Source organism: Morone saxatilis, unplaced genomic scaffold (assembly GCF_004916995.1).
Source record: "Morone saxatilis isolate NCDOM2014 unplaced genomic scaffold, NCSU_SB_2.0 Contig2, whole genome shotgun sequence".
Lineage (NCBI taxonomy): Eukaryota > Metazoa > Chordata > Actinopteri > Moronidae > Morone > Morone saxatilis.
The window spans coordinates 6,103,840-6,128,369 of record NW_023339762.1 but is presented as its reverse complement, the minus strand read 5'-3'; the positions used below and the strand labels follow the sequence as shown (position 1 = coordinate 6,128,369).

Below are 24,530 nucleotides of genomic sequence, written 5' to 3'. Positions count from 1 at the left end.
GTTTTTATTTACGTTTTACACAACATCCCAACTTCATTGGGAATGGGGTTGTTGATAGACATAGTGTAATGCATACTTACTAAAAGAGTAAAATTAAAGGCTTAAAAAAATGTATTTAATTACAATACCATAAGTAGTTGTAATTAGTTACTTCCACCTTTGTAGGCAGTCATAAGGACAAAATATTAAGCTGTCCCTCCAGTAGGCCTTTATTACAGCAGACACAGGTGTAAATACTAAACATTGATGGCTGAATTCCATTTAGCTGCTTTAGTTTCATGGTCTTGGTGTCGTGCATTCTGGCTCACTGTCACACTGTCAAGGTTTACTGGGACACTTGACAGGAGCAGCAGTTAATGTTATTCGTAACACACTGAGGATAGTGTATGCATGGCCTGTGATGTTTGCAGATGACACTGCATTGGTTGACACTCTGACAGCCCCACCCATTTTGAGGAGGAAGCGGAGAAGATGTACCAGTGGTGCAAGGAGCACTTTGTGAGGAAGACAAAGGTCAAACTTGGGAGGGTGATCACCTTGGGGTCTAAGCTCTGTGGAAAGCAGCGCTCAACCCTGCAGATCCTACATGACCAGAAGATGGTAAAGAAAGCAAGTAAGACTGCAGATTGATTTATTATTGTTTGTCTATTAGTATGACACTGGCCTGAGCTGAATTCATTTCCCTTTGGGCACAATAAAGAACATCAGCTCTAATCTAACATGTTATTATGTGATATGTTATCGTACAGCATCAGACAGCTTTAAACTGAACTGAAGCTGTTGTCAGCTGATGTTACAGCAGTATATTTTGAGAGGTATCTAACCACACAGATGGTAATGGTCTGCTGCCACCTCCAAACACCACTGCCATTATGAGAGGGAGGGAGGAAAACCCCCCTGGGATACATGTAAGCCAATTCAATCAGTTGGTGCAAGAAGACCTGGACCTCAATATGTAGGTGATGAGGATCCAGCTTAACAATATATCTGTGATACAAGCTGCCAATTACTGTCATTGTAAACTGGTTCAACTCTGAATTTAGGAACATTTGGTACAACAGTGTCAAACAAACAAGGTTTCAATATTTGAAGGTTTATTTTCAATACAATGTCTTAGATTGTATTAAAAAGTGAGAAAAACATTGTCAGAATTTTAAACAGCAAGTTTGATGTGTCAGGTGGCTCCATGTTGTCAGCGTTGTTTTCATCACCTGTTGGAAAAAGAAACAGAAACACGTTAAAGGCGACAAACACACATTTTCTTATGGGTCTCTCCAAACCATAAATTAGATTCATAGAGGAAACACTCACAGCAACAGAAGTATAGCATACAGACAAACCCAATGTGTGTTCTCTTACGGTTTAACATCTGTACAGACTGTTCAGTCTGGTGATGTCATTCCTGCTCATCTGTTGGGCCGTGCCAAACTCGACATTCGCGTTGGGGATAGGCACCATTGTGGGCTTATTGTTCGCGGAGAATGCATACCTGCAATTATAACGAGTACAGAGGATGAATTGTTTTTGGTTTGTATATAAAATAGAAACTATTAGTTTATTGTTCAAAGGGTCACTCACTGACGTTACAAAAACCAACTCTTTGGAAGCTGTCTGGGAAAAATATCTCCAATATGCCTGACAGGGGTGGAACTAGAGGGGTGGCAGCTGCCACTGCTATAAAATACCTGGCCACTACAATTTGGTGGCAAACACTGTCAAATTTTACAGAATAATTCAGATAAATAAAAATAAGATGTTAAAAAAAGCAGAATTTTTTATTATTTCTAATGCCACCTTTAGATATTTCTGTTAAATTCTTTACAGATGTGCCGCAATAATGTAATATTATTAAGTTAAAATATTTTATTAAATTAAATATAAGATTCAGCCGCCCTCTTTAGCAAACATTTTCATACAGTCCCTTATTTAAAGGTACTTTCAAAAATGAGGGAACAAAGATATATGATTTATGTTTATCTGAATAAAGAGATGAATGGTAGCCTTTCAACCTGTGGTACTGCATGACAGAGTTGTAGTCGTAGGGAGTGTTCAGGTTCAGAGTGTTGATCTTGTCGAAGGCATACGCCAAACCTGAGAGAATACAATCAGGACAAAGGGTCAGAAAAGACAGAAAATGACAAGCATTCGGTAAACTGTCTTTTAGTGTGTCTGTTCAGATCTTTGCACTTTGGATCGATCGTCAGTGATAATCCCATTAATTGACAAAATAATCACCAGATGAATTAATAACTAAAATATGAATTACTTGCAGCCCCAGATTAATGATCATTTTAATGCTGTAATGTGTGTGGAGGCCGAAGTACAGACCGGGCTGGATGTTCTCCCACAGGACCCGGATGTGCTGGTCCCTGTCAGAGCGGCACTGTTCGTGGTTGAAGCCGAGGGCGTGGAGCAGCTCGTGCTGGACGGTGCTGTGATAGAGGCAGCCCTGACGGTCCAGAGACACAGTCTGGGAATAACCACGGCGGCCGACGTAGGAGTAACAGCTGCATTCATACAATTAGATAAAAAATGGGGTGGATTGGATGAAATAATGCACAAACACATATTTGAATTTTGAGCAGCTATGTGCACTCTCAAGGGAAAGGGAACTCTAAGAGAAATGTAAGTCAAGGGCAACTTAAGGGCAACTTTCAATTAAAGATTTAATCACTGATAGCAGATTTTAATGATCCATTATTTTGTCATACACAAGCAGAGGTTTGAGTTAATGCGCTGCATGTAGTTTACACACACACACAGACACACAGTTTGTTACCCATTGTCGGACTTGATGCTCAGATAGTCTCTCTGGTTGGTGCGTTGGACGAAGCGGATGCAAGAGACATCGTGGAAGGACAGCAGCCCACGCTCGATGATGGAGCGCTCACGAGAAGCTGATTTGGTTAGGTTTAGGGAAAGATATTGGTTTGGGTTAAAATAAGTACTTTGATAAGGTTAGGACAACATAATGGTACTGAGTTGAAATTACTACTTCATTTAAGTTAGGGGCAGTGCTCAAATTTGTCTTGGACTCACTGGTACTTTTACTCTGACTTGTCTCTGACTGCGCCATTGGTCTCACCTAATATTCTAACTGGTCTCGACCGAGTCCAAAAATATATGGGGTTTTCTCTGAAGCAACATCCTCCTTCAAAATAAAACCATTGATGAAGTAAGCTTGTTCAGAAAAAGCGTCGTCCTACTGGTTTAATTTAAAATCCATCTAGAACGGACAGATGGATTTGTCAATCTGTCAACTTAGGGGACTTTTGTCATCATGGTTACAATAATAAACACTAGTTAGGGAATGACAGTGATCATGGTGTTAACAAAAGAAATAGCATTGACTGTCAGTCATGTCGACGTTTTGTTGATCTGTTCATCCCCCTCAACCTCGACATCATCTGAACTGCTCCTTTGTTCCCGGCATAATGCCTACAGCCACTAGAGGGCGTTGTCGGTTGAACATAAACTTGTACTGGGATGCTTACTTGATCTAACAATTTGATCAGAGAAAGCTGCTGGTTTGAAAAATAAGTAATAAAGGAAATAACCAAATTTGTGATAACCTGAGATCCAACAACAATTAAACTATAACACAGATTTGAACTCCAACCAAAAGTTTTTTTTTCCAAATAGCGTCATAATGAAAGCTGTAAATTTACACTAGTTGATTTTATTTGAAACATTAAGTAAATTAGATCCTACGTTATAGCTCAACATTAAATCCAATCTTTTGGTCAACTGTTTTAAATACAGTCACTTACAGAAATGTGAGGCGATGACATAGGGCACATAGACCTTTCCATCGGAGGATTTGCCCCACATGCAGCCGCTGGAGGTGCAGGGATCAGCGTTTCTCTCATTTTCATTGTCATAAGCAATGTCATCAAGGACGAAGGGCTCGTCCTCCCTACGCACTGTTGGAGGAGGACAATAAAGGCTCAATCAGTTATTCGACCATATAAATGAGTTAATCTCCCTTTAAAACTATATCAGTGTATTACTAGAAAGTTTGACTAAGATAAAGCTTTAAATCTGTTTTTACTTTATTAGGCAACAAGCAACTTTTTTTTTTTATAATCGGTGAAATGTGTCCATTGAACCATTTCCTCAAACCCACAGTCAGTGTGATCCGTTGGCTGCCATTGTAAAACCAACAGATTAGATTGCCTGCCAGATTGTCATGCTGCCCACATTGGTCATGTGACCTTTGACTTGCAGGTTGTAGTGGTCCATCAAGAGTGTCTTACTAACTTTATCCTTGGGTAAAGTGAAAAACTCAGTACTTCGCCACCAACAGGATATCTGGATGTATCAGGTCCAGAACCAACAGACGAATCCTCAAACTAATGTCTAAAATAACTGTGAATGAAGATTTGGAACAAAAAGGTCCAAACCATACAAAACAGAAGGAGGACAGGCGTGTTCTTCTGGCATTATAATCTATAGCTATCCTGCTATGACCATGTTAGTCCTTATGCATGTCTGTTATTGTGCCAGTATTGAGTGTTTTTCAGGATTTCATTTACTGTGTGTGTGTTTGTCAGTGGTGGTAGAAGTCCTCAGATCTTAAGTAAAAATACCACAATGTCAAAGAACTTGAAAGACTTTTATACGTAACAGAATAAAAGTAAAAGTCCTGTGTTCAAAATCCTTCTTCAGTAAAAGTATAATCAGCTAAATACATTTTTTATTTAGTATTAAAAGTAAATTTGCCCCTGTTCCTGGTATTCTGGCAGCATTTCACAGCTGGTTGAGGTGGAGCTAGTTTTGACTATTTTATATACAGTTGTATATTCCACCACTGGTGCTTTTATGTCTCTGTACTGTACACTTCCACTTTGCTTGTTTATTAATGTTCTGCATGATCATAAATGATTTCAATAGTTTGTCATTTCTTATATTATTTGTCAGGATGAGTTTGTAACGTGTACAGGAGCTACAGATTCAATTTACAGCAATGTTTATTAGTGTACACTGTTCCCCCTGTCTCATAAAAATATATAAAAATAAATGTGAACATGCATGGAGTCTTACCAACATCCTTGTTTGCCTTCCAGAGGAGCTCAGAGACAGACAGATCCTAGATCAGGGAGATGATGTCACTGTTAGTTAAATGTAGTTATGTAGAGTAGTATGCAGTCTGCTGTCTATTTGTATGGTTCTAACATAGGTCACACTCTCCTCCTGTATGGATGTATGGCTGGAGCTGTGTATGTCTGCATTAACATCAGGAGGATCCAATGCACTGCAGTGGCTTTCTAAGTGGTTCTACTTGCATGTTATATCATTGAATATGTAATATATCTGTAATAAGTCTTCTTGGAATCTGATATTATTATGATACCTTTAAATTACATTTTTCTTGAATCTTCCCTACATAATTTGTGCATCATATTATCCACATTCCCTTAATTTAATATAGCATGAATTGTTTAGTGTCCTTTGGATTTGGATCAGGATTTCAAATGCATTTACAAAGATATTAAACGAAGAACAGAATCACCCTGTCGTCACGCAGCAAAAACAAGACTAAAGAAGATTACCAATAAATGTAAATCTGTGAATCTTGTCCTTTATAAAATGTTAACACAAAGATATAACACACGTCCTCACCTTCTCTTCTGCCCAGGAGCGGTCACAGACCACAAGGAGGACGAGGAGACCGAGCACGCTCTGTGAGAAAGCCATGTCACCAGTCTGCAGGTGTACAGTGTTAACACCTGGCTCCTGCTGCAGTCGCTGTTTATAGCCGTCAGTTAACTCCTGAAAAAAACACCGCTTTGCTCAGTGATAAGATGCACATTGCCTTGAAAACATACGGACGATTCCCACCCTAAAAAAAATCTGCTTGAGGTGGCAAAAGAATTTCTGGAAAACCTTTATGTGACCTTGTGAGACTGATGGCCCTCCGGACACCTGCTGAATGATGGATCCTGTACTGCCTGATGCATGATGGATAAACCAGATTAGTTGGACTGATTTTCTTTTCAGAAAATAATTTCAAAAAATGAATATCAAAAAATTTAAAAAGTCATTTTTAGACAAAATACAAAGTATTTAAAGTAACATACAAATTTAAAGTAAAATCATCTGGTTCTGACTGCATGTAAACAACACTGAAATCTTCCAAGCACATATTTGTTATGTGATTGCACTTCTGAGAAACAGGCAGCTGACACTTTGGCACTCATGTTTTAAGATAAAGGCACTTTCCAGTTTTCTGTCCCTTGATAGCTCAGGAACGTCCAAGGATGAACTGCTCAGAATCTGGTGGTCAAAGGTCAAGGTGCAGGTCCCTGGGACCTCACATTACACATTTTTGGCCATCAGTCAATGATTTATATGCAAATTATGACAATTTCATAATTTCTAATAAGATAAAATGATGACATTTCAGGTCAAAGTTCAGCTTCACTGTGGCATCATGATAATTGTGCAAAAACAAATTTTCTGCCATTATTATAACGCCACAGCTCAGGAACTCCTCAGGAAGGAGAGACTGACAATATTTCACATTTGGTCAGATACTGAATGGGTGACATTAATCTTGGATCCCCACCTTGAAACAGCAGCCAAGTGTGTGAAGCATCCTTGTTTAGAGTTTGTAGCTTCTTTGCAACAACATCCATATCTGAAGCATTGTCTGCTGTCATGGAAAGCACTTCATTGGGCAAGCAAAAGGTAGAATATGACACTTTGGACAGCAGTAGTCCACCACAAGCAGATGATTCAGTTGTCATTGCTCTGAGGCCTCTGTAAAAAAAAATAGTCTCCAAGTGAAGACAGCATGTTTCTTTGTGGAAATTAGTTACTGGAATCAGACATATATATCAGTAAGTGACAACTTGGGGTGCTCGGTTAGCTCTCCTGGAAGAGCGGGCGCCCTGTGTACCAGGACTGAGTCCTTGCTCCAACGCTGGGTTTGAATCCTTTGCTGCGTGCCCTCTTTCCCCCCTCCCACTCTTCAGCTGTCACTATCAATTAAAAGGCAATAAAAGCCCAAATAGATAGAATAGAAAAAAATAAAATAAAGTGACAACCTCCATCTTCCCAAAAAAATGCACTTAATACATTTTATTAAATCCGTTCAGTCTTTACTACATATATTACATGAGTCTGACTCTGGACAGACATGGATCTAAACTGCAACTTGACACAGGAGCAGGAACGTTTACAGTAGTGACATAAACAACATTTATTCAGACATCAATAAGAGCAGCAAGACGGAGACAAATAAAATTACAATCAGGTGCAGAAAAACTTCAGCAACCTTTGAATATTTTCATCATTTAAAACATAATACTCTGCTTCAGTAAAGATAACTGATTAAAACTCTGACGTTAACTGGATTTGAGTTTCTGAAGACAGAGGAGTCCAGTTTAGTGAAGATACTATCAGATCCACGTCTTTAGGAGGATCTGGATCAGAAGGACAGGTTGATGAGTGGGGCGTTGTTCTCCCTCTTGTCTTCTGGGCTCCACTTGATGAGCGGAGAGGTCAGGTCGATCAGCTGCTGAAACCAATGAAAACAAACAAGTTCTCATTTAAAGGCCGTCCTTCAGATATGTTTTAATACAAATATAAAATACTCTGCTTTCAGTTTGAGGATATAACCAGGTGAGGTGTCAGTTACCTGGGATGTGGTGCAGGTCTTGTTGGCGGTCCGGATAAGGTCGGGGGTGTTGGTCAAGTCGATGAGAAGTTTCTCTTGAGGCTGCAGAGTCGGAGCTGGAAGATCCAACAGGAGAACCTGAGGAGAGAACAGAGCGACGTTCGCATTTATGTGCACTTTGCGGCCACGTAATTATCATTATACGTAATTATGTTTAATTAAATGCTGCAAACCCACTATTACTCTATTATTACTCATGACGTGTAACCAACCAGACAGTGCTGTGGGTAAGACAGTGAGCGAGACTACAGAGTGGTGAGTACAGACAGAGAGCGGCGGCTGCATCAGAGCCAAAGTGGATCCAGGATCAGTCAACAACTGGGGTGTGTTTATGTGTGTGTATGTGTGTGTGTGGCCTGACCTCCTGTGTCTTGCTGTTGCTCTCCGTAGTCTCCAGTTCGATCAGGTTTTTGGCGGGCTCTAATTCACCCTTGTTCTGTGCTCCAAGATCCATGCTCTCTGACTGGTGGGACTGTGGAGGGCTGGCGGGCAGGGCAGCAGGGGGCTCCTCTTCCTCCAGACAGAAGGGCTGGATGTCGGGGGCATCAACAGGTTCCGCCTCCTGTATGCGGGCCGGGGTGGGGCTACGCAAAAACAACAACACAGTGATAAATGATTAAGTGAGACCCCTGTGTGTGTTGCTGTGGTAACAGGCAGGTGACATGCTGCAATAGGTCAGGGCAGCATTCCTATTGGTCGACAGCCGTTTGAAGCATTTCACCTGCAGCTTCTCTCTCTGCTGGCCGAGGTGGTGCTGGGGGCGGGGTCAGATTCAGGGGTGGGTGGCGGTCTCGTGGACCGGGTCTGGTTGGTGGGTGTGGCAACAGGGATGGCAGACATCCTGCGCCTCACTGGGGTGGGGAGGGCCGAGGGACGCCGTGCCTTCACCTGCAGCGAGTTGCAGCTGCCAGAAGAAGGCGTCAGAGGACCAACACAGGGCTTCTGAGGAAGACTGCAGGAGAGGAAGGTGTTTATTGACAATCTCAGCAGTGTGAGTAAATCTTCGGTATTACATAAACATGAATGATGTAACTGTAAATAACAATGAGGCAGTGTGATGTCATCTACCTGTCTATGCAGCTCGCTGACATCAACCTCTTTGGCTTCAACATCTTTGAGACATCTGGAGACAAAACACAAAGACAGACAGACAGACAAAGTGAGAGACAGACAGGTGTATCAGAGAATTAAACACAGAAACAGTCCTAATTTTGTTGGAACCAAAAGATTGAAATTAAAACGCATGAGTTCAGTCCTGAAGGTAAAGACCAGACCAGCTAAAACATAAAAATAAAATTCAATATTATTATTATTATTATTAATGACCTCTGTGTGGTCTAATTTAAGCTCTACTCTTGGTAATCAGCAAATGAAATTGAGAGACTGATGCAAAATAGTGGGCCCCTGAGAATAATAGGCAGAGAGGTTTGTGGTTCGGCTGATGATCCGCTGCTGTAGCAGAGTTCAGGCTTCAGGAACAGAAGTCATATTTTTGTGTCTCGAATAAGTTTTTGATTGAAAGAATCCAAACTGAATATCAGTTTTCTGAACAAACTCCAGGATAAAACAAAGCGGAAACTTATCTCATGACTGAATAAACCAAATGGCTCTGACATCCTCAGCGTCTCTCACCGTCTCCATGGGGGTCTCCTTTGACTCCTCCAATGGGTGTTGGGGGGACCAGGGCCTCCGGTTTGGATTTGGTCTTCAATCCGCTCTGTGGCCGGGCTGAGGCGGCGGTGGGGATCGATGCAGTCCTCTCCAAAACTCTCTTGGCAGGCGTCTGCTGGAGGGGCGTGGTGTCAGCTCTCTTCAGTGGCGTGGACCTTGTGGCTTTGACACGTTCCACCTCGGGCAGCTTCCTGGTCTGGGCGGACAGTGAGCGGCGGCCGGTGGTGGAGGGCGCCGGCGCTGCTGTGGCATAAATGGCGGAGCGGCGGGGCCTGCTTTGATTTGCTGGTCTGCTGATGCTGCTGGGAGCGGGGCCAGTGGAGCTGCTCAGACTCCGGTTCAAAGAAGAGTTCAGTTTACCTGAGAGGAGACAACACTTCATCCAGTTAGAAGCAGCGCACTGTTAAACACAGCTAAATCAGCTCTGTCCTGAGCGTCACAGGTATATTGTCATATTATCACCTGAAAATGAGAATCATGAATCGTCCATCCTCAGAATGAGCCTTTCATATCTACACTGCGGGCCGGCTTGTTTCTACAGTAGCCCAAAACGGACAAACCAAACTCTTTTTGCCCATTTTGCAGCCGCCGTAGTTTGCCCTTGGTGCTTGGAGTGTGAAGCGCTACATGCCACTAATCCTCCGTGTGTTTGTTTGCAGCATACAGGACGGATAATTGTTAGTCGTAAATGTCACGCTGACCATACAGGCTTAGCAGGTGACAGTTAGCTGTTAGCGTACCTTTAGCGGGGGACAGAGACATGCTGGAGTTGAAGCTGGACACTGAGGACGAGGATGAGGATGTGTTCTTCCTGTCCGTCATCCTCCTGCTCTGAAGGGGCGGAGCTTTCACACCTGACACGTTCCTCTGATGGAGAAAACAAATCAATAATCAGTTATTTTCACAATATGTCAGGATGTCTATGATCATAGAAATAAAGTGTCTGGCTGACTCTGTCTGACGGTTGCAGTTCGACCAGATTTCCATGATATTGAAACCAGACAAGGTGAAAAGGTGTGTTACCTTGGTGGGCGGAGCCAGCATGCGTTTTCCTAGCAAGCTGGAGTTGAAGGAGGAGTCGCTGATGTCAGACGCCACGCTCGCTGAATCAGAAAGCAGATCCTCGCATGACTCGGCCCTGCTGGAGGGGCGAGAGGCCGGGCTCCGTTTCCAACTCCCTACCGCCTGAAACAGGAGAAAGAAAAGAACCAGCAGGTGGCATCACCATATCTTCATTCATCTATTAACACAGGGGTATCCAAACTGGGGGTCGGGAGCCCTGTTGTGGATCACCAGATAAACTCTGAGGGGTCAGAGTTCTAAAACACAATCTGTACCCTCACACACATAAAACCTTTACTCAAGGGCCACTTTCTGGCTTTTTCTAGAGCTTTCTCTAGACAACATGCAATTTATGGCTGTGGGATTCCTCTGTCACCTCACACTCTGTGGCTGTGTTATATTAGGGTTGAATAGAGGGAACGCAGACCCCAGTATTCCAAAATCTCCTCCTGTTTCTCAGGAAAAATACCTGTGGGAGCCTGATGTTTGTTAGTGTGCATGTACCGGTTAGCTGGTAATGACCTGAACTGATACAAAGACACCATCTTTGAGGTGAACTTCTAAGAGGATATGTTGCTCCACTGCCACAAAAACTAAAGAATAGAATAATTCTTTCTTTTAATTATTTATAGCTTGGTTGTGTTTAAAGTCCAAAACGTTTAAAATGTGGGAAAAGAGTGACATATTCCCAGGTGGTGATCATTTTAAAATCAGCACCTTGTACCAAAGACTCACAAGGTTCTGTAAGCTCAGGTTCTGGGAAGAACAAGTTTCCAAGTTGTTGAGTTCCTGTTGAGGACAGGAGGCTGACAGCAGACTACCTTTGACAAATTTTGGGGTGTTTTATAAACTAAATGTTTCACCTAATAATTGAAAAGTAAAAGATAAATAAATACTTTGCTCGGTGGTTGCAGTCTGGGTTTCTCCACTCTGCTCTTGCTGGCTGAACAGGAAGCTGTTGGGGCAGCCGGTTTGCTCGGCAGTACGACACCCAGTGTGGCTTTCCCTCGCAGTCCTGTCCTGACCTGAGCCTTGGCCCTGGTCAGAGGGCTGGAGGTGCTGAGTCTGGCAGCTGGGCGGGTGAATGAATTTGTGTTGGCAGAGGCGTGCCGGGTGGATAAAGGTGCGTTGGCAGGGCGGTTGGATGGCGCTGCTTTGGAGCTGCTTCCTCTCAGCAGGCTGCGCTGGACAGCGGGTGGCAGCTGCTTCATGGGACTGTCCTGCACACAGAAGGTCTGGCGTTTGATGGGGCTGAGCGTATTGGCGCTCTGACCGAGCACACCCAGTTTGGCCTCAGAGTCCTGCACAAACTCCTCCCTGCCGGTTGTGGTGTCAGTGGACATGTTGGTGACCTTATCATCCTCGCTGTGTGCCAGGCTCAGTTCGCTGCTCTGTAGCTGGTCGGCCAGTCTGTGGGCTTCCTCACACACCGCCTCCAGCTGATCTCCGGTCAGCGGACTCCAGCTGGCCCGCGTGCCACCATTGCTGTCCTCAAGCCGAGACGCCACGTTGACAGAGACACACTTCTCCTCGTGGCTGACCGGACCCACGAACACCTCATCCTCATCTTCGTCACCTTTGGAGCTGCAGAGCGGAGAGACATAGACATCAGAGATGACAGGAACACACACACACACACACACACACACACACACAGCTCAGAAGTGGTGTGAGAGAGCTAAAACTCAAGGAGGAAGAAGGCGAAAGCTCCCAAACTGAGCTCAGCTTTTACAGTTTGAAGATGTAAATGTTTTTAAAATAATGTTTGTTAAACCAAAAAAGATGAGATCAGTCATGAAGTTTTACAGTTAATGTAGTACCAGTAGTTCACCAGCAGATGTCAGCATTTTGACAGTCCAAAACAAACTGCTATTGATCATAATGTAAGAGAAATGTGGTGTAGGCTAAAGCTCTATATCACTTATTCACTATACAACCATGTTTACTTTCATGATTTAGCTCCATTTCAGACATTTAAGGGAGTTTTTCACATGTTTTATCTTGACAGATGTCTACTGTCTGTGTGTAATGATAAAAAGTTTTTCCCGAAACCAACTTTTCAATCCAAAATATACACAGTGCCACTCACAGCCCCAGTCTGCCACAGGTAGAGCAGTGAGGAGGAGGAGCACCGTGGAAATAATTTATTTAAATGTTAATTGAATTTTGAAAAACAAACCAGACCTTATCACTGTGAGTAGTGACTGAAGGAGACTCATGATGAGTATTAACATGTTGATCGGCTCCTCTCTTGTACATGGCCCAGGACTGGTGGGCTCTGCACCACCCAGAACATCATTGGTACCCACGCACAGAGCCCAAAGGATACTAAAAGACAAGCTCAAAGTGGCTGGGCCCAAACAGGGTTTGTAAATAGAGAGAGTTCTGAATGAAAATGCATTCAGCAGCTGTTAATGGTGCTTTCACCTGATAAGTTTTAACGCTGACATGACAGTTCACAAGACCAACACGTATCTGTATCAGTAGGAGTACTGGTGAGTCTGCTCCTGATAACACCTCCCCACTACCTAAAACTGAGCTCACCAGAACCCGTCATGGGTTTCCTACCTGGCAGGTGACAGAGAAACATCGAAGTCAAACTTCTCATCAGGCAGAAAGAACAGATCTGTTCAGAGACACAAAGGTGGTTCATAAACAGTTAATAAAACACACGACGGTGGCGTTAACTGTGTCTAAACGCTGACTCAGGGTCAGTGAGTGTGAACGCACCGCTGTTAGGTCGACAGTCCATCCCGCTGCTGCTTGCTCTCTGTGGGTTACAGATGGATCCGGATTAGACCTGCAGCGGCACAACCACACATTCAACTATAATGAAATATTTTCACAAACACCGGAGAGTTGAACGTTAAACGTCATGCTAACGTTAACGTTACCCTGCTAGCCCATTAGCTAACTCTCTAACCGGTAGCTTCAATGTGAACGGAGCTTTAAAGTGAATTTAAACATGAACTTTGTCTCATGCAGCGGCTCGCGGGACTCACTGCTTAGTTCAAGTAAAAACTACAAACCTCAGGTTCCTCTGAAAACTCTCTACTCTTCTTTTAGCTCAGTGCTTCGCATTCAAACTGCACACACACATCCACACACACAATTCAAATCTGCTGCGCTGCTGCTCACGTGATTCAGACGCACTCAGCCATTGGTTGGAGGTGTATGACGAGGTGTATGACGAGGAGTTGTGGGGGTTGTAGTCCACAGAGTAGTTTCCGGGTTGGTTTAAACCGGTTTTGAATCCGATTTAAAGTTTGTTTCTAATAAAATAATTAAAAATTAACTTTCACGTGAACAAATAATACATAAAATAATAATATGGCCTTAAAAAAGATGAATACATAACTGCTTTACAGCAACATCCATGGAAAAGAAAACGTTTATCATAAAGTGTAATTAGTTAGTCAAATATGACCTTTTTTAGTCTGGGGATTGTTCTTTCTTTCAAAGGTTTATTAGTAAGTGAAAATCAATGAATGAATCAAAGCTATTCATTAGGGATAGACTAAAGAAACAAAGAATACAATTCACAAAAGAAAGAAAGTAGTTGCCTAACAGAAGTAGAAAAAGGACGTTTTTTGCTGGCAGGCAAAGTGGCAGGTGAAGGTGTAGACGGAAAACAGTGGAGAGCATGTGATACAGGTTTACCCATACTCTTCTGTAATACAGCAAGAAATCAAAACAGCTTTAAATGTACAATAGAAATTATACATGAAAGCTAAGAGGACATTTTCTGTCACACAGAAACAAGCCTGACAAGGTTGACAATCCCACCACAAGGTCCTTTTAGACACCTCTGGGAGCTGTCAGTCTTATCTAAACAGTATGTGAACTTTTCCCGGTTGACATGGAGAAGTAGGACACAATTCGAAAAGTGTCGGCTCAGGCTTTTCTAACCACTGTCAGTCTGTGTCTTGAGTGTCAGACGCAGTGCCATTTGTAATCTAATAATGATCATTTTAATAAGCAAAATACATGTATTCATATATGTCTAATGTCCAAAAAAAAGTCATACATACACACACAGGCCTATTAATCAAATGTTCCACAGACCCCTGTAATACTGACACACACCACTAGAGGTCCACAGATGCCTTGATGAGAAACAGTGCTTCAGGCCAGTGATTTGTATCCAGGAGGAGCTTGTGCAGGTCTGGGGCTGCATGAAAGGAATTATACAATACAAAACAGAAAGAATAGAATATGATTTGATTAAAAAGGGCTGAAACTAGTTTAAACATAACCTGCCAATCATTTTTTCGTTTGGTCAATAAAATGTCACATGTAGGTCCCCAAAGATGAAAGGATGTGTCATTTAGTTAAATGCCTGTTCCTTTCTCTCCTTTCTCCTTGTGTCTCCTCTCAGATTCGAGGGCAGGAGGTGAGGAAAGGAACTGAGGATGTACGAACTGAGAAATGAGAAGAGGGAAGTATTATGTATTAATAAGTCAAAGCCTGAAACGGGAGTAATGAATTATGTTGTAAATGCATTATGAAGGAGGCGGAGCTTCAGCAGGTCACAGTGAAGCTGCTTCAGGGTTCCCACTCTTTTCCAGGAGTTTTGCTGACCATACAGGACAGCACTTTCTCACAGACGGTCATATAACTAATCTGTAGGCCTCGTATTGTAACATCTTCCCCAGTTCTATTCCTCTTTATTTAATGATGCAGGAATCATGAGGAACGTTCATTACAGGTCGGTGGTCAGGGGATTTCACTACAGGTCAGTAGTTTTCCTCTAACCTAGGTCTACGTAGGCGATCTGAGTGAGGGGTTAAAATAAAAAAATAAAACAATTTCTAGACAATCTTGATTAGTTCCAGGATATTTGGTCATTTTAATACATTTCCAGGAGTTTCCATGACTGCAAAACAAGTCTTTCCAGGACGCGTGGAACCCTGTTTTTCTAACTCTCCACAGAAACCGTCAGTAGACAGTTGACTTCTTGTTAATCTTCTGAAGGTGAAGATGCCTTTAAAGAGTTATTTATACATTTGATATAAAGGACAAAAGGAATTTCTTCTTCTATCCCATGTGAAGGTGGGTCACAAAGATCCTGCTCTGGAAGTTGTTTTTTTAAACTTTTAATAACTTTCAGATTTACATCTTTTGAAACAACAACAACCTAAAACATTTTTTTACAAAAACACTAGAATAAAATCCAACGTTAGACATTTACTACATTTCAGTCACAGATCCTTAAAGTTAAACCTTGACATAAAACTAACCCGAACTCGCCACCGTCACCTGTCATCAGTTTGGTTGCTGACAAACTGACAGGATGCAGATGAAAACGAGCTCTGACTACCTCTGAACATCAACATGAATATTTACACATCAGAAACTGATTATTGATCGACCACCTCACAAACACTCTTTCTCCTAAATAACAACTGCAGAGTTCATGTCTATTAAAGTAAAGAAGGAAACATAAGTCTGTGAACCTGCCACCGCCGCTCAGCTCACAACCACAAACACGCCTGGAAACATCTCTGCTTCCTGGATCCTAAAAACCAGCAGGTGAACTCCTGACGAGAACCAATCAGACAAGTCTGTTTTTAAAATGTTTTTTTTTTCATTCCTTGGCTCTCAGAAGAACCAGAACTCTTACCGTAACAAACAGTAAGAGCAGACCAACAGTAACAAAAGGTGGTCAGGTCAGGGGGTGGGGCTTCAGAGTGAGGTCTCCAGGCTGTGCAGGGGGCTCCCCGGACATGGCGGCAAACCTGCTGAGTTGGGCGGGATTAGACCGGACCTGGAGGCGTCCTTGTGCAGTGGGACAATGCGGTCCAGGGTGCTGTTGTTCTGATTGAGGGAGGACGGGAGAGGCGGCAGGTGGGACAATCCAGTTAGCGGTGGTGGGATGACAATGGAGTTGCGTTTGGTGGGGGCCTCGTCCTCGCCTTCTACCTCATCAATAAGGGGTATCTGAGGCTCAGAGTCCTCGATGCGGAACTCAGGGTGGCTCATGAAGTTGTGGATGGAGCTGCGGGACTCGGGCGTCTCCAGACCTTCGTAGGGAGAGACGCTGTCTCTGAAGGCGTTCACTACACGAATCTGAAAGACGAAGGGAAACAGTCAACTTAGGGTTTAATGGCGGAGGAAAGTTCTGGTGGTTTTACTACCTGGGTTTTATTCTCAACTATGGATCTGACTATGCAGCTCCACTACAGCGGCTGGGGTTAAGGGCCTTGCTCGAGGGAACCTCAGTGGCGGTAGAATAATAATATCTGATATAAACACATATAAGACAAAGCAGCACTAATAAAACAACATTTCCTCCTGAACTCCCTGTTTACTTGTGTTTGGTCTCAGAAACAACTATTCAAAATGTTTTATGTAAAACTGAAGTTTATCTGGAAACCTCCAGCTGCTGTCTCAATGTACGTTGTTACATTTCCTGAATCTCTTCAGTGAAGAGTCCAGAGTTACGATAACCCACAGTTCAGACTGGACACTGTCATGAGAATAGGACCCAGTTGGAATTTTCCTTTAAAGGTGAAACCATACCTGCGTCTGGATGCGGTTGAGGCCGCGGCACCAGAGCACTTGGCCCCTCTTCAGCTCCATTTCAGCGTGGTCAATCTCATTCATGTCCTTCATCTCCTCCAGCTCATCCTCAGAGATCTCGTCCTGCTTGGTGCCGTGACCGGCTGTCTTCAGGAACCTCAGCCAGCTAGTGGGGATACTGGACACCAGCTGAGAGGGGGATCAACACAATTATTAGACCGCTGTCAGACAAAGCAGCAGCATTTCCTGTTCCTCAACACTTCTGTGGCTTGAAAATGTTACTGAGGCCACCTGAAGGGTTACAGCCAGTTTCTTGTGTGATGACGGTGATTGAAGTTGATCTGTAAATGTAAACCCTGACTCACTGACCCCTGCTGCCCCTACTTTTTGAAAATCAATGCTAAAGCCTTGCTGACCATGTAATCACCATCCCTCCTCTTTCTCACCGAATGTTCTGTCTTCTGTCTATCAAAATAATGGTCAAATGTGTCTCACCTGTCCCCACAGGAGGCTGCCAAAGCCCAGGAAGATACACCACAGCCACTGCTCGATAGTCAGACGCACACAGCTGAACGGTTTACCACCAAACTGCACGATGAGGAACTACAGGACGAAAGAAAGACGACATCATACAAGTTTGTCTTTTATCACCTCAGACTGTGAGCTTGACAGTAACCTCGGCTCTCACAGATTACCTGTGTGATGAGGGTTCCCAGGATGATGGAGCAGAAGATGGGGTTTTTGAAGATGCCTTCAAACACATTCCTCTCACCATGAATCTTGCGAGCATTGAGTTCGTTAAAGATCTGCATCAAGACGAACGTGTTGAACACAATGGTGTAGTGCTCAGAGGGCGGGGCATGGAGGGGGGCATTCCTGCCACTGTCGATGTTAAATAGCTTCTCGCCTGTGAGAGAAGGTGTAGAAATGAACTCAATCTCTCCTATGCTTTTACATCAACATTCCAGTTATGTGCACATTAATAGTGATGGAATTAAAGTATTGTTAATGGGATATCAGGAGGATGATTAAGGTTTTTGCACCTTAATAATTCCCTTAATTCCCTTAATATCTGATTTAATTAATTTTAATGTATGTATAAAAGTATATTTATACATACAGGGAATTTGACTTTCAGTGTGTTTACACACAGTTCCAAGAACAATGTTCAGGAAGATACACAGAAATACAGCCAAAACAAGGACAACAAAGTTTAACAAAGGTAAGCAAACAGAAATAAATAGTAACTACTATGTACTACATGTTAATAATAGTAGAGGGAAATGCATATATATGTAAGGGATAATACCTGATATTAATGGATCTCATTGCTGAAGGAACTCAAGCCTCTGCTCTAGTGTCAACTTTCATGTCCCTTCTCAAGCCCCTCTATCTTCTATTGTGATTTTTACATTTTCCTGTTTTCCTTTTCTGTATATTTGTGTTTTTCATGTTTATATGTATAATAATTTTTTAAAACATGCACAGAAACATGACGTTAGCTAATCCTCATCTGCATTTCAATGGACAGCAATCTTAGCACATCTAATTGTATTAAGATGTGTTAAGATACAGAATTATGTGGATCTGTGGCTCAAACACAAAGTCTGTTTCAGACCATGAAACTGTGGTGCGTTCACTGACCAACGAAGAGCAGGGTGAAGATGGTGGTGAGCTGGTAGATGGCATGTCCCAGGATGTTCTTCATCATGGTCCGGGAAATGAGCGGCTTGTTGCGGCCGTATGGATCTCTGAGCAGCAGTGCCTCGGTCGGTGGCTCGGTGGCGAGAGCCAGCGAAGCAAAGGTGTCCATGATGAGGTTGACCCACAACATCTGCACGGCTTTCAGAGGAGAGTCCTGGAAACACACACAGATCTACAGTCAGTATCAACCAGCAGAGAAACCACAAACCAATCAACCTGGAGTTTCTGAACTGTTTAGTGTCAATTTAAAACATGAAAACACATTTGATATTTCCTTCAAAAATCATAAATTCACACATCTTTAGACTAATAATGATCTTCTGAATATAGAGTTTCATTTTTCAAATACATTTGTTGTAATCGAACAATATTTGCTCTAATTACTTTGATCTGCAATCTCTATAAATGCCGATCAGAAGAGGTGATCAGCTAACACATTTATTTTATTCCACAGGAAGGTTATTCAGCCTTTGACACACATAGATTGACTTGGGCGTGTCGCGGTCAGGGACTTGTTTTTGTATTTTGCAGAGAAAAGCAACAGTATCGTTTTCGATATGCAACATCATTAACGAGCCTCCAAGTTAATGCATGGCTCACCTGGTGCAGTAAAAACTAAATCGCGGATCAAAACATTCAAAAGGCAAGTTGTGTTTTATAAAACGTACTGCTGATCAACAAAGTAAGCAGAATGAATCAAAACTTATCTGACAAAGTCCCCACTGTCACTTGGATTGGACTGTTAGACTGTCAAACATTACTGTTATTGTGTCCACCCCTTATGTAGGCAGCAGCAGTATTAGGTGGCTCAGACCTGGGTGATGCAGGCTCCGGTGAAGGCCACGATGACGGCGACCACATTGACAGTGAGCTGGAACTGAAGGAACTTGGAGATGCTATCATAGACGTTCCTGCCCCACATCACGGCCTTCACAATGCTTGTGAAGTTATCGTCAGTCAGGATGATGTCAGACGCCTCCTTTGCCACGTCTGTCCCTGCGATGCCCTGCAAAACACAGCATGTAGGTCAGCTTAGGTAAACCTGAAACTGAACCTGGTCGTGAGTCTTGGTTTAGACCAGGGGGTCCAGGACTCTCCTGAACTTGTCTGCTATCAGTCTACATGTGAAGGACGCTGATGACTGAAGGACATGATGTAATCAGCTAAATGCGCCTCACACATTTCTGATTGGTAAAGATCAGCTGAGTGGAGTTATACGAGGCAGTAGAGAGAGGCGGAAGGTTACATAGGATAGGTTTAGGTTTCCGTTCTTATAACATATAGTATAATATAATAACATATAATAATAAAGCAAAATAATATATAATAACAGACCAATAAAGCTAGAATAAGCAATTGTTTGTCTTTTCACCTCCTGTCTGCTCTGGATTAGAACCTGGTAAAAACATTTTAAAAAAGGTCTGAGAGGACGGGGCCACAACAGAAAACAGCAGAAGGTTTAACTTTAATCTAGATTCAAGTTTCATTTCTTTAAACTTGAAAATGTAGCCATTTAATATAAATCGTATATATCTGAATATTTAATGACATATTAATACATTTACAAACAAGTTCACAACTTATTGTCTTTTCAGATCAACTCATATGAACAAGTTACTTTTTATCATGTATGTACTGCTTACTATTTTAACTGTTTTACACTAATGGCAAAGTTTAGTTTACAAAAACTGTTAACTAGGCGCAGCAGTTTGATGACATAAGGCAGCAATCGTTACCATGGCGAAGCCAACGTCCGCTTTCTTGAGGGCAGGACCGTCATTTGTACCATCGCCTGTCACAGCGACAACCTGCCTCTGCTCCAGCACAGTACTGTCAATGATACCTGAGATGACAACACACAGACACACAGCTAAGACACACTTACTGACCAAATAAGGATCTAAGGTGTGTATTAACTCTGACCGGCTCTTGTTTTCATTTTATATCAGGGTTGCATCTGAATTTAAACTTGTGCTCACATTTTCTTTATTTCACTCTATCTTATTCATTTTAATGTTTACATGTATGTAAAGCACTGTAAAACTGCCTTCTGTAGATTGTCCTGTATAAGATGAAGATAAGATAAAATGAATTTGCCATTGCTTTACCTGTCTCAATACCATCTGTCACCCATACGTCTATCTAACTTCCTGTCTTCCTCTGCCCTTCTTGACTTGGTTAAAGTGTGCCTAACCTTTGACCAGGGTATGTTTATCCGTTGGAGATGATCGGGCGAGGACTCTCAGCTTTGGCCAAATCTTGTCAATACGCTCCTGCTCAATCTGCAGAGAAAAAAAAGAATATACATAAATAAGTCTACTACTTGCCTTTACAGGTACTTAGAAATATTCAACCCTCTAGTGTACATTAGAGGCACAAATGGCATGAAAATGAAAATGAGGTCTGTGTTTTGGTCCAGTCTGACCTCTCCCAGCTCGTTGTGTATCCGTCGGTTGAACTCTTTCCCCTCCATACACAGGAAGTCGTCTCCAGGTTGCAGGATACCACATTTTGTAGCGATGGCCCGGGCGGTGTTGATGTTGTCTCCGGTAACCATGCGGACAGTGATCCCAGCCCGCTGGCACTTTCTGATGGCTTCTGGTACCTGATGAGAACACCAGCGGAAACATCAACAATGATACATGTTGAGGTTTATAGAGGCCTCCAGACAGATGACAGAACACTGAAGAAATTAAGAAACAATATGATGGAAAGAACAAAAAACCGATACAGACAGCTTCTTCACACACGTGTTAAAGCTGTTTAAGTCCAAAGAAATGTTGGTCCTGTGGGGTTTATTGTTAGCTGTGATCCAACCCTTCAGACATCTGCAAAGGCACATGGTTAAATACGCCAAAATATAATGGCAAAATAAATAAATAACTTACATCTCATAACGCTATTTACCAATGAGTCATTTTAACAGGCTGTTAGTAAATAATGGCAAAGCACTGCAGCGTGAAAACATCTACACACAAAGTAAAAGAGCAGTAAATCTGACAATCACACAGCCGGTATTAATGCGCAGAATCTTGCATGTAACGTACAATACTTGACATGCAGCAATGAGGTCACAAACCACCTGTGGGCTGCAGTTTGTTTTGCCAGATTAACCTCACTCTGATGTTTGAGGAGATGGATCAATTTGCACATTATCTGAGGAGCTGTACGAGCGATCAACAAACTTTCTTTGCCCTAGAAGAGAATTATCACTGTTGCAAAGCAGCATTTACCCTCTTAATTTGAGGTGTGGAGGACCTCAGTTTCTGCAGAGAAAGCATGTGATCTCTTTAAATCCTACACTGTATATTTGTCATTAAGTATTCCCAAAACCCTTCTTCTCCATTCCCTGAATCCATGACCTCTACCAATACCAGCACACATAGGAGTCAGACTGAGTTTCTTACCCTGAGACGATTGAATAAATAATATTAATACATTTAGTATTTTGCAGAGAAAAGCAACCGTTTCGTTCTCGACCATTAACATCATTAACAAGCCTCCAAGTTAATGTACACATTCAAACATGCCATTATTTTACCAGAGAAAAGGCTGAAAAGTACTTTTAGATCAAAGAGTCTTAAAATAAGAATGGACCAGTGTTTAAAGGAGCTCCTCTTCAGATGTTCTATGAGTAATTTTATAGGGAGTAAGGTCTAGACCAACTCTATTTGAAGTGTCATGAGATTACTTTTGTTATGAATTGGCGCTATACAAATAAAACTGAATTGAACTGAACTGAGTAGTGACTCACACTGTTGGTAGTTCTACTGTGATTGGCTGGTTGCCTCTATGCATCCCGGTGTAAAGAGAGGGCTAACTTACCTCAGGTCGTACAGGGTCTTCAATGCCAACCACGGCGATGCAGGTGAGGTTGGTGAGGATGTGGGCCTCCTCGTCCCACTGAGGCTCTCCGTCAGCAGCGGGGAAATCTCTGTAGGCAAGGCAGATGGTTCTGAGGCCCTCCGACGCCATTGGCTCAATCACCTTTTTCACCAGGTCATCTCGGTCCCGAGGTTTAAACGCTTTGGCCTCGCTGTTGGCCGTCAGGATCTTACAGCACCTGCAACCAAAGTAAAGAGTCATGTGATCATCATGTAACTGAGCACAGAGTTGGGCGAGAAGCAGCAGCAGCAGCATGAAACGTACTTCCTGAGCAGGATCTCAGAGGCCCCTTTGCTGTACATTCGGTAGCTGCCGTCATGCATCTTTAGCACAGTGCTCATGGACTTCCTCACAGAGTTGAAGGTGTAGACCTTGAACAGCTTCTCTTCCGGGATTTCGTTGCGGACAGTCTGGTAGTCTCGGTGCAGTTTGAGGGTGAGTCCCAGTAAGGCACATTCAGTCTTGTTTCCCACCTGGCGAGCCAGCCCACCCTCCTTTTCTGGAGGCTGCAGGAATATGACAATAACATAAATCCAATAGCAGCGATGAGTTTCAACAAACACAGGTAACCCTAACCCTAAGGTTAAATGTTCCATATGTAAGATTATGAAGCATTTTACTGTTAATTGTATTTATTAAACACTTTTTACTGCCAATTAGTGAATGGGATGTCACGTAAGTTCAAAATGAGACCTTCTCCAACTTTCTCAGTTGCCTTTGGACTGATTTAGATGTAACATTTATGCGCGTCCTTCTCTCTTTGCTTCACTACAGTGTAAACAGCTACGTTAGCTTATAAATGGAGTCCCCTAACATCTACAAATGACCGAGTCCAACACAAAGACCAAAGTCGAAGCTAACATTACTGCAAAGCTTGTGAAATATATTGTGATGCACGTGGACAAATTGCTAGGTAGCTTATATCAAAAAACACTGTCAGCTGCTTCATCCAGATTCTTGGGGCTGATCTGGCTGACTTGACCTTTGCAGACATTTTGTGTAGCAGTAATGCTTTGTCTTTCTTGTATATTTTGTTGTTTTTGTTATCTCATGATCCCTTAGTTTTATTAGGTGACCCATTAGGGGGTCCCAAACCCCAGGCTGGGAACCACTAAACAATAAATTTGTTAATCCAGAAAATAACTGTCACTAACTGATAATGAAAATGCTTGCTTGAAGACAGTCACTGCAGCGGGTTTTATCTGATAAATAAAATACTTGTTTGTCTACTCTGTGATCTGATCTCTGCAGTGGATCCAGGAGGCAGTGATCAGATGAGTCTTGAGCTGCTGTGGCAGCTCTCCAAACCAACCTGCTCTAGGCCAAATGCTTAACTCACAAAGCTTCCTGAATGGATGGCTATTTTTGCAGCTCACCATAATCTTGGTGGTATAGGCGCAGTTGACCCCGATGCCTGTGACGAGCAGTTCCATTATCTTGGCAGGAATCAGGTCCGACTCTGGCACCTTTTTGTAGTAGTGTCCTGCGATGTAGGTCTGCACCACTGTCATGCGGTTCATTGTGAGAGTGCCTGTCTTGTCGGAGCAGATGGCCGTAGCATTGCCCATTGTCTCACAGGCATCCAGGTGGCGGACCAGGTTGTTATCTTTCATCATTTTCTGAAAGAAAAGTGTTAACTGAATTAACTGAGTAATTTATTCTGAATGTAATTGAATGACAGAATGAACAGTGTTTAATCCAGGATTGTCTGGAGGGTGTCAAAGAGTAGTAAATCTGACCAAATCTTGTGTGTTTTAGCCCACATCGTCTGTAAAGGACATTATATTTATAATACATAATCACATACTGTATATAAAAATGACTTTATTTATGAAATTTATACAACATTTGAAACTATGCCTGTTCCTGACTGATCAGAACGTTTGTAATGAGAATGATTAGACCTTTGTTATTTATTAATTGACGCCTTTACTGTAAGGTTTATCATATGCTACAGTGATGGTTAATGTATTGTTTTTTTTAGATATACTTTATTGATCCCCTA

General features: G+C 42.5%; 3 protein-coding genes across 4 annotated transcripts in view; all 3 read right to left on the bottom strand.

Moving 5' to 3' along the window:
• Positions 1 to 1,085: 1,085 nt before the first annotated feature.
• On the bottom strand, positions 1,086 to 5,737 carry LOC118329932 (high choriolytic enzyme 1-like). The gene is made up of 8 exons (XM_035664283.1): positions 5,623 to 5,737; positions 5,044 to 5,089; positions 3,771 to 3,923; positions 2,780 to 2,897; positions 2,329 to 2,507; positions 2,010 to 2,091; positions 1,360 to 1,489; positions 1,086 to 1,211 (listed from the first exon to the last, which is right to left on the bottom strand). The coding sequence occupies exons 1-7, from the start codon at positions 5,695 to 5,697 to the stop codon at positions 1,363 to 1,365; spliced, it is 780 nt and encodes a 259-aa protein (XP_035520176.1). The 5' UTR covers positions 5,698 to 5,737; the 3' UTR covers positions 1,086 to 1,211; positions 1,360 to 1,362.
• A 1,315-nt stretch (positions 5,738 to 7,052) lies between these two features.
• On the bottom strand, positions 7,053 to 13,536 carry gtse1 (G-2 and S-phase expressed 1). 2 transcript variants are annotated; one of them, XM_035664432.1, is made up of 12 exons: positions 13,444 to 13,536; positions 13,145 to 13,214; positions 12,983 to 13,040; positions 11,311 to 11,998; positions 10,376 to 10,537; positions 10,093 to 10,219; positions 9,314 to 9,712; positions 8,750 to 8,804; positions 8,403 to 8,633; positions 8,043 to 8,265; positions 7,643 to 7,759; positions 7,053 to 7,522 (listed from the first exon to the last, which is right to left on the bottom strand). In XM_035664432.1, exons 2-12 carry the CDS (start codon positions 13,164 to 13,166, stop codon positions 7,433 to 7,435), a joined length of 2,172 nt encoding a protein of 723 aa, XP_035520325.1. In that variant the 5' UTR covers positions 13,167 to 13,214; positions 13,444 to 13,536; the 3' UTR covers positions 7,053 to 7,432. The 2 variants fall into 2 exon arrangements, with proteins under 2 accessions (XP_035520325.1, XP_035520326.1); XM_035664433.1 differs by having other exon boundaries at positions 7,053 to 7,519.
• Positions 13,537 to 15,526: 1,990 nt separating this feature from the next.
• Positions 15,527 to 24,530, bottom strand: part of LOC118330188 (plasma membrane calcium-transporting ATPase 1-like) — a gene marked incomplete in the record, with an annotated part of 27,956 nt that continues 18,952 nt past the window's right edge. The window contains 12 exon segments of the mRNA XM_035664643.1: positions 15,527 to 16,483; positions 16,937 to 17,125; positions 17,432 to 17,539; positions 17,632 to 17,843; positions 18,581 to 18,794; positions 19,455 to 19,646; positions 20,377 to 20,483; positions 20,835 to 20,922; positions 21,066 to 21,245; positions 22,466 to 22,703; positions 22,790 to 23,031; positions 23,902 to 24,144. Coding sequence (XP_035520536.1) covers positions 16,100 to 16,483; positions 16,937 to 17,125; positions 17,432 to 17,539; positions 17,632 to 17,843; positions 18,581 to 18,794; positions 19,455 to 19,646; positions 20,377 to 20,483; positions 20,835 to 20,922; positions 21,066 to 21,245; positions 22,466 to 22,703; positions 22,790 to 23,031; positions 23,902 to 24,144 — 2,397 coding nt within the window.

Coding starts and splice junctions, on each gene's coding strand:
- LOC118329932 (XM_035664283.1), bottom strand. CDS start 5,697: ATGGCTTTCTCACAGAGCGTGCTCGGTCTCCTCGTCCTCCTTGTGGTC. Junction 2,092..2,328: donor GTGGGAGAACATCCAGCCCG/GTCTGTACTTCG, acceptor GTATTCTCTCAG/GTTTGGCGTATGCCTTCGAC. Junction 1,490..2,009: donor TCTGTCATGCAGTACCACAG/GTTGAAAGGCTA, acceptor TTATAATTGCAG/GTATGCATTCTCCGCGAACA.
- gtse1 (XM_035664432.1), bottom strand. CDS start 13,166: ATGGACTGTCGACCTAACAGCG. Junction 8,266..8,402: donor AGCAGAGAGAGAAGCTGCAG/GTGAAATGCTTC, acceptor GTTTTTGCGTAG/CCCCACCCCGGCCCGCATAC. Junction 7,760..8,042: donor GCAACAGCAAGACACAGGAG/GTCAGGCCACAC, acceptor TTCTCTCCTCAG/GTTCTCCTGTTGGATCTTCC.